At 40.0% G+C, this 14,128-nt stretch overlaps 1 protein-coding gene across 4 annotated transcripts in view; it reads right to left on the bottom strand.

Moving 5' to 3' along the window:
- edrf1 (erythroid differentiation regulatory factor 1) overlaps positions 1 to 14,128 on the bottom strand; it is a 69,438-nt gene that overhangs the window by 33,019 nt on the left and 22,291 nt on the right. For 3 of the 4 annotated variants that reach the window (XM_085994654.1, XM_085994656.1, XM_085994657.1), the window contains 8 exons: positions 12,190 to 12,337; positions 11,335 to 11,446; positions 8,569 to 8,680; positions 7,539 to 7,808; positions 7,162 to 7,233; positions 6,375 to 6,525; positions 5,362 to 5,553; positions 293 to 493 (listed from right to left, as the gene is read on the bottom strand). In XM_085994654.1, the coding sequence (XP_085850780.1) occupies positions 293 to 493; positions 5,362 to 5,553; positions 6,375 to 6,525; positions 7,162 to 7,233; positions 7,539 to 7,808; positions 8,569 to 8,680; positions 11,335 to 11,446; positions 12,190 to 12,337 (1,258 nt within the window). The remainder of the gene's footprint in view (positions 1 to 292; positions 494 to 5,361; positions 5,554 to 6,374; positions 6,526 to 7,161; positions 7,234 to 7,538; positions 7,809 to 8,568; positions 8,681 to 11,334; positions 11,447 to 12,189; positions 12,338 to 14,128) is intronic. The other variant, XM_085994655.1, reaches the window with a different exon arrangement.

Raw genomic sequence — 14,128 nt, 5'->3', positions numbered from 1 at the left:
TTTATTCCCTAAGCATTCAGAGAACCATGAGTGCAGATTTTAAGAAAAAAGTTGGAAGAATATGCTCACTTCAGACAAAGCCAAACCCATGCAGGGCACTGAGAATAGTGCAATTTGACACTCAACTTTTGCAAGTAATTTGCCCTGAAAACAAAGATTTGAAAGTCTCATACTAGGCTTCTGACTGTGTTGCTTTGCCTGGTAGAAATGCATGGGTATATGCTAATCTGAATTATTCAGCTTCTTTGTACAATTTTGCAGCAATACAAAAAAAGTAAATATAAAAACTAACCTTGGCAGCTGGACTCTCTGTGGAGGCTATGCAAAATTTCTTGATCCTCTCTAGTTTGGTAGTTATATTCCTCTTGATAAGCTGCTCTATTACTGGCATTTTGAGCTAACATTAACTGAATGTCACCATTAAGTGTCAAACACTGACTAAGAAAGAACAGGACTTCAGGTGACAAATTGTTAATAAGGCAGCAATAGGCATCTGTCAAACAGAAAAAAAAAGTGCAAGTTAACACATCATGCTTGGATTAGAAATACTGTATATTCCAGAAGATCTCCTGTGGCATTGCTCACAGATAGTCCAGCACCTGGAGTACAATACAGCAAATAATGCTCTGATGTTTACCACAGTTCCTGTTGCAGCCTAATTTCTCCAGTTTTCCCATTGCTGTAATATTAATAGTTGACTAACTTGTTTATCTTCCATCACTCTGTAAAACTTCCTTCTTCGCTGTTATTTATGATTACGAAAGTTATTGTTATTATAAGAAGGTTTTCCCCCATTATTGAGTCTCCAAAAATGTCCAACACCTCAAAACAGGAGACCATTTGCCATTGTCCAAGCCTGACTGATGAGTCTAGTTGCAATGTCTGAACTTAGTATCAAAGCATCTCATAAGCACACTCTCTGACCCTGTATCAATTACAAGTACCCTTAGTGGAGAAAAACCTAATCTTAAACACCTTTAGCACAGAATTATTATTTAATTTCTTAAAGGAGGAGCGTTTGACTTATGGTCTGCAGTCCAGAACATCAGTTCCCTGCCCCATCCCAGTCCAGGCAAAACTTTTATTTGCATTCTGGAGCACTAAAAGTTCATTTCTTCAGTTACTGGTTTAAATTTTTGAATTTCCTAGGACTTGAGTGTTGGAAAGGCTACTCGCTCATTGGTTGAAAAAGGTTGCTCCCTCAATGAGCAACCTTTTTCAATTCTTCTGGCTGGAAAGTCCAAAAAAACTGAAACCAACCAGGGAAGAACCATCAATGAGCAAATAACAAGGCTAGAACAAAGTGGCGAGCACTAGCTCAGTTCAATCTAAGAAAAGGCAAGTGGACAGCATCAGTTGAAGTTGGGAAATGGAGAGAAGTGGGTTCCAGCCGATAGAAAGGAAAGGAGAGAGGTGAGCTGGCAGGCAGCAAATGTTTATATATGGGTGACTGAATTTTTAGTACCGACAATCAGGAACAGTGCACAAGGCTAGGTCAACACTCTCAGATCATATGATAGAAGTATTTATTTAAATTCTTGTACATCATATGGGAAAATAAACACAACCAAGTGTTTAAATTTCTTCCATGAATTGTGAATGTTTTAAAAAATAATTCTGAATCACAGGTCTCAAGTAAATTGCAGTCCTCTTCCCTCCTTCCTGCAGGTCCTCTCTGCCTGGGTTTCATAGGCTGCAGTGTGGTCCCCCCGACCTCGCTGCGCCACTCCTGGGCCTCGACCCCGCTCCTGGGTCCCGACCCTGCTAAGAAAGCCCTATTCAGCCTGCGCCTCACAACCAACCTGACGACTCCCAGTGATTCAGAGACAGAGTGTCCACAGCGTCTGGTCTGCACTCAAGGCCTCCATAATCAGCACCTGTGAAGAGACGCTCGGTCACTTGACCAGGAAACACCAAGAATGGTTCGACGAGAATGACCAGGAGATCCAGGAGCTAATAATCCACAAGTGCAAGGCATCCCTGATCTGGAAACAGCGACAGAACTCAAGAGCAAGAAAACAGCTCTACAGACACCTTAAGGCCAAGGTCCAACAAAAAACTCGCGACCTAAAGAACAGATGGTAGGTGGAGAAAGCGCAGGAGATCCAGCAGCTAGCCGACAACCATGACGTGCGTGGATTCTTTAGCGCAGTCGAGACCACCTACGGCCCAAGCACCCAAGGTCCTACCCCACTGCGGGCCAAGAACGGAGAGGTACTCATCAAGGACAGAGGCCGTCAGTGCCCGCTGGAAGGAGCACTTCGAAGATCTCCTTAACCGAGACTCTGTCTTTGACGCGAGTGTCCTCAACTCCATCCCGCAGCATGCTACCCGCCACCACCTCAGCACAACCCCAGCCTGGCATGAGGTTGAAAAGGCCATCCAACAACTGAAGAACAAGACGACCTCAGGAGCATCCCCGCCGAGGCACTAAAACATGGCGGAGAAGCACTATTGGTGTGAATACATGAACTCATTTCTCTTATTTGGAAGGAGGAGAGCATGCCAGGGGATCTCAGACGCCATAATCGTGACCATCTTCAAGAAAGGCGACAAGTCCGATTGCGATAATTACAGAGGAGTCTCCCTGCTGTCTGCCACAGGGAAAGTCATCGCAAGAATCCTCCTCAATCACCTTCTCCCAGTGGCTGAAGAGGTCCTCCGAGTCGCAATGCGGATTCCGCCCACTAAGGGGCACAATGGACATGATCTTCACCGCACGTCAACTACAAGAGAAATGCAGGAAACAGCACCAACCGCTGTACATGGCCTTCTTTGACTTCACAAAGGCCCTCGACACCGTCAACCGTGAGGGATTATGGAGTGCCCTCCTCAAATTCGGCTGCCCTCAAAAGTTTGTCACCATCCTCCGCCTGCTTCACGACGACATGTAAGCCGCGATCCTGACCAACAGATCCACCACTGACCCAATTCACGTACGGACCGGGGTCAAGCAAGGCTGTGTCATCGCACCAATGCTCTTCTTGATCTTCCTGGCTGCAATGCTCCATCTCGCCCTCCGCAAGCTCCCCGCTGGAGTGGAGGTAATCTACAGAACAAACGGAAAACTGTTCAACCTCCGTTGCCTCCAGTCCAGATCCAAGGTCGTCCCATCCTCTGTCATCCAATTACAGTATGCAGACGATGCTTGCGTCTGCGCACAATCGGAGGTCGAACTCCAAACCATCGTCAACACCTTCACCGAAGCGTACGAGAGCATGGGTCTTACACTAAACATCCGTAAGACAAAAGTACTCTACCAACCTGCCCACGCCACACAGTACTGCTCCAAGTATCAAGATCCATGACGAGGCCTTGGACAACGTGGACCACTTTCCATACCTCGGGAGCCTACCGTCAACAAAGGCAGACGCCGATGACGAAGGCCAACACGGCCTTCAGTGTGCCAGTGCAGCCTTCGGTCACCTGAGGAAGAGAGTGTTTGAAGACCAGGACCTCAAACCTAGCACCAAAGCTCATGGTCTACAGAGCAGTAGTGATACCCGCCCTCCTGTATGCTTCAGAGACATGGACCATGTACAGCAGGCACCTCAAAGCACTGGAGAGGTACCACCAACGCTGCCTCCGCAAAATCTTGCAAATCCATTGGCAGGAAAGGCGCACCAACGTCAGTGTTCTCGCTCAGGCCAACATCCCCAGCATCGAAGCTTTGACCACGCTCGGTCAGCTCCGATGGACAGGCCACATCGTCCGCATGCCCGATCCAAGACTCCCAAAACAAGCGCTCTACTCAGAGCTCCGACACGGCAAGAGAGCCCCAGGTGGGCAGAGGAAATGCTTCAAGGACACCCTCAAAGGGTCCTTGAAAAAGTGCAACATCCCCACTGACACCTGGGAATCCCTGGCCCAAGAACGCACAAAGTGGAGGAGAAGCATCTGGGAAGGCGCCGAACACCTCGAGTCTCTTCGCCGGGGGCAAGCGGAAGCCAAGCGCAAACAGCGGAAGGAGCGCACATCAACCCAAACACCCCACCCACCCGCCCCTTCAACCACCGTCTGCCCCACCTGCAACAGAGACTGTGGGTCCCGCATTGGACTCATCAGTCACCTGAGAACTAATTTTTAATGTGGAAGCAAGTCATCCTCGGTTCCGAGGGACTGCCTAAGAAGAAATTGCAGTGTAGGAATAGTTAAGAACAGACCCACTTAACAATTCTAGGATCCGAAGTTGAAACTGCCATGAATTGCTGGGTTACTGAAATTGACAAATCATGTCATCAGTGTTGGAGAGTGTTGCTACATTACCAACACTCCACTTTTGCTCTTATCAGCAATCGTACTGTGTGAAAATAGCAAGAAGGGCAAGAAACAGAACACAAATCAGGAGGTTGCATTTTTCAAGATGGATGGACAGATCAGTATCTTTTAGTGGAACACATGGCCATTTGTCCTATGCATCACAAGCAATATGCAATGTTTGGAAAACCATCATTAGTCATAGGTTGATCTAGGATAGGATTTAGGGAACGTGTGTATGTGTATACTTTGAAGCTCCAGCATCCCACCTACGTAATGCTTGTTGCTTCACAAGTATAACTGACATGAATGAAATTAAATGATGCACACAGAGTGCTCCCTGAATTTTTTCCAGCAAAACCAGAGAGAAATTAACTGGCACTCTTTGTATAGCAGGAGGCAATTTATAATATAACCCTCACCCCCTTCCTGAGCCAGAAACCATGGTAGAACTCTAATAGCTACCATTATCTATTGTTTTTTGATACAACTTTTCCAGGGTTAAACTAAAATATGTCCTGATCAAAATATAATCAATTTAGCTAATGTGTTACACGTCTCTCCACGTGTATGTGGTTTTGGATTGGCGATCCTGATATACAAAATTAATCATCAAGTTTAAACATTCCATTCCTGCCCATATTTTCTCAGATCTAAATCTCAATTAAAAAATGCTTACATTAAACAAAGTATCTTCTATTTGTAAAAGTTAAATTATATTAATAGCAAATTTTAAGAGTACTGATTTTCTTTCACTTCACTGGCAATTTGAATTAGAAAAGCAAAAAATTGAAAGAACAAGCTTCAATAGGCCATCAGAAAAGATACCATTTGTTATCTGTAGTTAATTTCCTATTACAGATAATTGAATATTTAGGATCCAATTAGTTGAAAACAAGTACTTAAGTGGTAAAAATCTGTGATCCTAGAATGAATACAGGTGCAACTATTTTCCAACAGCCGTTAATTAATATTCCTGCATAAAACATGCTGGAATAAGGGATTTCAAAATGATCTGAAGTAGTTATATTAATTCTTTAAATATGGTGTAATTTTCCAACAAAACAGAGCGTACGTAACAACAGTAACTATGTAGCCACTTACCAAGAGACTGTAAAGCAAGTTTAATATATCTTAAAGCTCTGCCATACTTTTGCAGAGTAGTAGCTGCATCAGAGAGAATAAAGTAGGCTCTTGAAGCTTTAAAGATAAGGTTCAGTTTCATTTGATATTGCCATGTATCTGGTATCATCCCAGATTGACTGGGAAGTTTAACTGGTTCATGAGCTGGGCCCACTGCGAAAAGAAAAAGTATTAAAATCAAAATGACAATACTTTGTATTATTGGCTGAAGTTAAGAATTCTAAAAGTAGAACACTTTATAAAAAGCCTTAAATGTACACAACACATTTAACCAAGCAAGTCACAAGAGAAACTTAACTTGGATTTCAGAGAAATTAATTTGAAGTGGGTGCATCGGCCTCCACAACAAAAATAAAAAATGAGCTTCATTTTTCTTTTAAATTTGAAAGCACTTTTGGATGGCAGCAAGGAAATGAGAGAAAGCGCGCGTGCGTGACAGAAAGAGCGCATGCGAAAGAAAGTGTGAGAAAGAGAGCCGCCATTTTTATTACATATTGCATAGTCTGCAATTGAACATAATCTATATGGTGACACTTGCCACTGAATTCAAATTGTTTACTGATGTAGACACAAAAAATGCACTCAGAAATCTAACACTCCAAAAAAGCATTAAGAACACAAGAAATAAGAGTAGGCCATACAGCCCTTCGAGCGAATGTAACAAATTTGCATGCAATTTTATAATATATTTGTAAGCACTGCTACAATAATACTGAATTGCATTTTAAGTGTGAGCTTGGAATTTATAGGAAGATAATAGTGAAATGATATAGCATTTAAACATTAGCTTGGTCATATCAATATTGCAGCACTATCTTTTAAAAATACTTTCAAGAGCATTGAGGAAATCAGTAGCTCTTGGGATAAACTATTATAAAGCAAATGAAGAAATGTGAAACAAGGAGAAATTATATTTAGCAAGATAAAGCATTACATGTGGTATTCAGGCTGAAGGTTTCTTAACAACTAATTACCTTTATCTAAAAACAGAGCAATTTGTTTCTTAAGAGCTTTGTGACCTGTGCATTCAGATTCATTCGCATACTTCAGAGGGATTGGAATACTGGGATCAGCAGCTGGGAGGTCACTCTCCTTTTTAATACTCCCATCAACTGCCTTCAGCCCCTGAAAGAAACAATTAACATAATTAAGATTAGCATAACCACAGTTATTAGTGAAGACAAATGACAAAGAGGCTATGTGAAGATTTTTGATAATTTGATCTTTATATTTACGTTCAGTTAAACAGAATGCAACATGAAGATGGAACACATATTTTCCTAGACATCTAATTATAAAGCATCAACATTAACCACAGCTTGCAGCATGCATATGATCTGGAACAACATCTGACAACCAGATACAAGTACAGTAATTTGATTACCGACAGAAAATGTTCAAATTTGTGAATGCCTGCTGTACTTGTGTTTATTTTGAAAGAGATGCCATAAAACCTTCAACTGGTAAAATTACCAAAAAAACACTAACATCTTAACCAAAAGTTTTAATCCAAACATCATAGAAGTAACAGTTTAACCTTCAGTGTAGCTCCCTGACAGGGATGACACAGGCCCGATCACCAAGAACCTCACCCGAATGTATAGATCTGTACAACATATATGACCCTGTCTACATTTAACTGCAAGTGCTGTGAAATGTGCACTATAGTATATGCTCTGTATGAAACCACATCCCGAGAACATGTAAGCATTTATACAAATATGATTATGAAACAAACTCTAATGCAAGTTTGTGAATTACCTCAAGAACGTAATTCAGAACAACTCTACATCGCTCCTCCGTGTCATGACAAACTGGAAAAGCACAGCTGGGCTTTAAAACAAAAGTTGAGTGTAAGACACTCATTTTATTTAAGTTCAGTTACTCTAAAAGCAATCCCACTTTAAATTTTGAAACCAACTTCATATTACTCTGAAGATAGATCTTCTGTCCCCACTGTAAGCAAATCTGTTTTGAGAGAACCCAGACTTGTTAAATGTCTACATTTAACTGAAAATGAAATAGATTAGTCAAATTGTTCCACAGTATTAAGTTGGACTATAATCTGCATTTCTAACCAACATTTGTAAGATTTGGAATATACATTTCCTTACAACTTAATGAAAATGGGTTCATACCCTTATCTGGTGTGTCAATTTATACTTTTCAGGTACAGACAACTCGCCAACAGATTTAATGATAGCAACAGCTTTGTTATCATCTGAAGGATCAAAGCCGTTGCTGAAAGAACCATTTTCATCACTATCTTCTGGAATATCCTCATCTTCACTATAACTATCATCAGAATTCTCATTCAGAGTTGATCCATTTTCATCTTGTTTTGGTGGCTCATCCAGTTGGAAAAGTTCTGAGATCATGTAGTTGGCTGAAGCAATAATCTGCACAAACTGTAAAAATTTTGTTGAAGAATTAATTAACAATGAACATATATGGAAGCGTGTTTGTTTATTTAGTGCAGTACTCAAATCTTGGATATTAAATATTTGCAAGCCATCATCTAGAAGATTTGTAAATGACTAGGTGCATGGTCTATCGCTCTACAGCTTCTCGACACTTAGAAAAAAGCGTTTTATTAGTGTATCTTAGGAAGTGTAATCCTTCAAAAATACATAGTAACCAAACATTTTGCAAATATTTAGAACTTGAAAAATAATTGTTTCTTGAAAAAGGAAATGTTTACAGCAACCACATTTGGATAGCTCCAAGGTGGAATCAAACTAACTGTACTTAATTTTTGCCAGTCTTCAAATTTTTCTTGGTTTTCCTGGATTTATAATATAAATTAGTGAGTGCTGGGATCAATTACATGTTTATACTTCCAAGTAAAGGCTTTCATTGAAAGTTTTTAGGCTTGATAATTCAGGATATAACCATCAGCAAAATTATATTATAATCTGCAATTTCTATGCAATTGCATAGATACTTAAAATATAGCTTAATATGTACTATTAATTAAGGGCACTTCTGACCTAGAAAATGTAAGTATTTGACAGCTTTGCTGTAAAAATATAAAGACGTTAAATTGGTTAACAGTGTGCTAATTAATTAGTAATTTCACTGCACAAGTTATGAGTCTGCAATGACCAATTAAAGCACCTACTGCATAAAATAATGCAATCCAAAACTCAAAGCTAATGTAGTTTGTACCTGGGGATGCCTTTCTTTGTCCAGTAATTTAATACAATTTAACAAGAGTGTCCTTATGATCCCATAATGTTTCCTGTTCTGAACTTTCTTCATCATCATGTTGCTAGCAACCCTGTAAACCACAACATATTTTAATGGAAGGGTTTGAGGGCTGTACATATAACTGGATACAAAAATAAAATGATTTGCATATTGTTAAATAACTATTTTCCAACAAACTGATTTTTGTAGTACTGCACACAATAAGTTGGAGAATATGGTTGCCCTTGTCTTTATGCTTCTATCTCACCTCTTCTGTCTCTCCTCTTCTCCCACCATATTTCTTCTATTTTACTTGTCTTTTTTTCCCCTTTTGTGTGGGAGGTGGTGGGTTGCATGGCATGTTAGGGAAAGGAGCCACCAAGAACTACAAGCAGCATATTCCATTGGGGGTTGGGGGGAGGAAGATGGGGAAAACATGGCCTGCAACCCTCAGCGGCTCCCTTCCCACATCGCTCATGCTCCGCTCAACTACTTGTTCCCATTGTGACCCTTTAACTTCTCACTATCTGTTCTCCAAAGTACCTATTTGAACTCTACATTCTCCCCTCCCCCGTCACTAAGCTCACCTTAAATCTTCCATCCACTCCCCCCTTATCGGTTTTCCCAGAGGCTTTGTTTGCTTTTAAAATTCAACTAATTCGTTTTATTTTTAAAATTAAAATAAATCAAATTAGGACGACAAAAGACATTGTCTGCCTCTCCTCAGATGTCAGTATTTAGATTATTTACATTTTCCAATGTCAACAAACCAGTTGATACAATTAGAAGCTTTTTGCTACATCTCAACTTTGAAAAATGAACTTAACTTAGATGAGGAAGGCCACTCTCGGCTTAATATGCTTTCTGAAGTATACAGAACCCAAACCAAAAGCTACAAAAGTGTATATTCCATCTGTATCTTCACAACATTGTTAATAAAGTTATTGAACTAAATTATTGTCGTGAACCTGATTATCTGCTGTCGAAAACCATAAAGCTCCAATCACAGAGACAATTTTCACGAGGAACACAATTTATTGTTCTGAAAGCAACTTTTTTAAAAATGACCCTGTAACAAGTACAAGAGTGTAGTTCACTACAATCAAGATTTCCATAGTGAAGTGCAAGACAGAAGTTGTGTGGTGAGCAGTCATCAACACTTGCATAGTTTATGTTAATAAAGATTCAAAATGTGTAGTTCAGAGTTTTTAACGCACTGATTAGGATATTTAGGTTATATAAATGATAATTAAATGGAAGCAAAATTCATAGTGCTAGGAGCAAGTTCAGGAAGCTAATGGAGAACAATGGAGTAATAATACTTTGAATGCCAGGATGTCACTCAAGGCGATCATTGTTCTGTTGTTGAAACAAATAAGGTAATCCTTGGTGAAGTGGTTCCATCGGAGGAGAACTCAACAAAAATTAATTAAAGCATCAAAATTCATAGAAAGAAACTAGCAAGCACAAGGTTAGTTGGGACAGAAGGGTCATTGGCCAGAAACGTTAACTCTGTTTCTCGCTCTACAGATGCTGCCTGACCCGCTGAGTATTTCCAGCATTTTGTGTTTTTATTTCAGATTTCCAGCATCCGCAGTATTTTGCTTTTGTACAAGGTTAGTTGAACTGATTGAAAGGAATAAAATGGGGTGATATGAGGCGTGGTATGTGGCGGTGTTTCTATTTCAAAAATGAACATCTTATGACAAGTAAATAATATTCCTTTTCATTTTATTCATCCTGCACATTACATAGGAGGAGGCTGAATCTTTCAAGAAAGGTAAAACCTGTCTTCTAAACTTATCAAAAAGCATAGAGATCCATACAATATTGCTCCAATTTTAGATTTATGGATGCTCTCCAAACTAACCTGCTTAGGATTTAAAAATTGGCCGATGGCACTAAGCTATGTGGCCAGGTGATAAGTATGAGATAGACTGGTACCATTTCAATTAACTGGATGGGACAAAGAATGTTAGATGGACCACAGCTAAGAGTTTATTGGAATGAATCTCAATAGCATTTGACTACAAGTTGAACAATTCTAACCTTGCAATGTCATATTTGGAATACTATGTGCAATCTTCAAAGAATATTGATGCACTGGACAGGTTTCACAGAAGAATTACAGGGATGATTCTGGAACCTGGGTTCCAACTTAAGGAAGGTCTTTTTGTTGGTCTGGAAGAAAATTGTAAGGACAAAACCATAGCATTTTAAAAGAGCCTCAAGGATGAATAATGTCACTATACACCACCATTGATGCAGCAGTAGAGGTGTTCCTAAATCAAGAGGATGAAAGACAGGTTAGTCTGCCTGAGGCAGAGGACACTCTCAGTATAAGAAAGCCACCCCCACTGCAAGGGACAAGGTGGTCGAATGATAAATAGTCTCTAACATAGTGAACTGGCAGAAGTTAACAATCTCCAGAAAAAAAATTATATATATAAAAATATATATGTAAATAAGGCAGTGGATTAGTTTTAGATTACTCTAGCAAAAAACTGGCGTACAAACGATGGGCTGAATTGCCCCCCTTTGTGCTGTAAACTTCTATGGTCCTTTTGCTTACTATCCAATACCATGCATAAAGGGAGGATAATTTGCATGATGCTCCGTCATGATAAAAATTACTATTCTTTTAATTCTTCCTGTTGGTTGCCTGGGCATTTTCCCCAGTGGTACACAGAGGACAACTAAAATGGAGAAAAAGATTCCCTCTATTGATTTACTTAGAAAACTTACTTGTACAGTAAGACAGCCACAGGCATTGTGAAAGGGTTTTGGTATTTGTCTTCAGTTGTTTCTTCACAAAGTGTCGTCAGATCATAGAGTTTTACAATATCACTTCCACTTGCTGGAAGAAAGAAAGGCATCAGCTGCTGTGGACACACACTTTAAACAGCTGTATTTTCCAAACGAGTGATTTTCTTTTTAAGCCATATGCAATATATCAAAAGATACCCACACATGTAACAATTCCACAGTACTGCAAATCACACTTCAAGAGAGGCTTTTATTGGCTCATGAATCTAGTGGCATGACTAATCATTTTTAGGTTTGAAAATCTGATCTCAATTGATAGGCAAATCTAAAACAAATCAAAAGGTCGATTTGTCAAACATTTAGGTTGGAATTTCTCCTCTCCTAGCAAAAGTGGCTATGAATGGGAGAAAAAAATCTAGCGTTGATGTTAAATGCTGTTTCTTCATAGCCAGGTGAAGCAGTTACAAGGTAAAGCAAAACTATGCCTGCTCATCCACCAGCTTGAACAAAAAATGGTACAATCATTTTAGACACGCACAACAATAAGTAATGTGTATGTAACACAAGCAGTGAGAAACAACTGTATTATATAAAAACATAAAATAGTTAGGTGCAAGTTAAAAAAATGAATGATTCACTAAGAACAGGATAGTATTGCCCAGAAGGCTATAAAAGGCATGTGTAAATCTATTACCTTTGGCATAATTATTGTAATCAGTTGAATAAAACGCAACTGCACACCTAGTAATATATAAATCAGTACATACCTTGAAATAAACCTATCTGCATAACATTGTCTTAAAAATCAGAATTCTAATTAATACTTTTGCTCACCTTTAAAAAGCCAATATGTATGCCCTTCTTTAGTACAGTTCGCCTTTAGAAATGAAAGGATATTCTGAGCAATATCCTTAACCACTTTTGTGGAGAAGCTGGAATTATCCAAATTAGGGATGTCTTCTGTCTTTATCATTTCATATCTCTGTGTAAAGCATACATTAATTACAACAGAAATTGCAAATTGAACCTCTCAGGTTACTAAAGAGACCAAGCACACATTGGGGCAGAACTTGCAGTCAGTATAATGGAGTCCTCTCAAGAGTACAGCATCATACCGCCTTTGAAATGGACAGCAAGTTCGGGATTTCCATGTGCTTGCGCATGCACTAAATTCTGAACTTGCGATCTGTCACGTTCTGACTTGACAGATCACCCACTCTGACTGTATTATCCTCATTGCGGGTGCAGAGTTGGACTAACTGTCCACCAACTGTACTGCCCAACAATTACACATGAAAATGTTATGGCTAGTGCAAACAGGTGCAGGAGCCTGTTTACACAGCATAAGGGGACACCCGCCATGATAAAAAATATTCATCTGATGCTTTTTTGTATTATATATATATGAAAAAGTGATCTACTTGTGTTACATTAGTACACCATATAGCAATATGCAATGCATTCATTGCAGTCTGTGAATTACGATAAATATGTTTGTCCTTTACACTGAGCCTGCCTAAGGGATTAGCACACCCCCAAAAGTTCAGCTAATATTATCCGAATGTACATCTCTGCTTGAATAAAGTAGTTAAGCAGCCTGCAGTGTAGTGTGATTGCTTCTGCTCTATTGACAATTTTCCCCAAAATTAATTTCTAATTCTAAGAATGTAAATCCAGGCTGAGGTGAGAGAGAGACTGGGGGTGAATGAGAGACCTTCTGTTTCCTGATTGGAACACTGCCCCATGTAACCCCAGGTACGCTTACACACGCGGGCCACTACGCTGCACTCAACATTGCAGCGGCTAACAGCAACTTCTCAAAGGAGGGTTCCCAGCAGGTAGGTGCACATTCCATTCAGAGGTCGGCGGTGTACTCCACAGCTACGTCGCCGACCGCAATTTCAGGCCATTATGAAGAAAATCTGGAAAATACCCATTTTGAACAGACATCTGAACTGGCCATCGTCAACTTCTATCCACAAGGAGCAACAGGCATACATGCCAACCATCTGCATTCGACAGTTAGCAGTTTTGGAGGCACTGCTCCCACGTATGGATGAAAATCAGCGTGGACTAGGCTCATCCTCTGCCTCTCCCATCCAAGTACTGCTTCCTATTTCTCGTCCACTGCTTGGAGACTTGCACCTCATCGCTATAAATGATTAAATGCTGCTGCACACTGTAGGCAAGAACTCTCGCAAGAATAAGAATTCTAACCCAATGCGCAGCAGTATGAATCACTTATAACAGCAGTGGTAAGAGGTAGGTGCCTGAAGAGTGTTTTGGGTGACGGGGGAGGGAAAAAGAAAAATGCCAGCATTAATTAAGAGGGTGAGGCAAAAGAGAAATGAGACTGTGAGCACGATCTGAATAGGAGATGGAGAAAAATGTCAGCTTGAATTGGGGTGTAGGGATGAGAAGGAAGTGGAAGTTTGAATTGCAGAGGAATAGGACAAAAGCCAAGCTCATGTGGAGGTTGGGAAGAAAAGAGAGCCAGCACGAACTGCGAGGAAGGTGTGAACTGTGGGGTAGAGTTTCCGCTTTAAGCGCAATGGGCAACCCGGGCGCAAATTATGCTCAAAACTGTGCTAGTTTTCCAAATAGATTTTATGGTTCAAGTTTCTGCTCAAATTTATTTGCATAATCACAAACGTAAAATCTTCCATGAATCAACGCAATCTGGCAACGTTTTAGAACGTAATTGTTTATTTTTTTCTCCTTGCGTTAAAAAATATTCCTTGATATATTTAAGAGGGGTTTTATTAATACAGTC

Source organism: Somniosus microcephalus, chromosome 8 (assembly GCF_052327205.1).
Source record: "Somniosus microcephalus isolate GS21.2 chromosome 8, FLI_Smic_1.0, whole genome shotgun sequence".
NCBI lineage: Eukaryota > Metazoa > Chordata > Chondrichthyes > Squaliformes > Somniosidae > Somniosus > Somniosus microcephalus.
The sequence above is the reverse complement of the archived record's forward strand: the minus strand, read 5'-3'. Positions and strand labels throughout refer to the sequence as shown.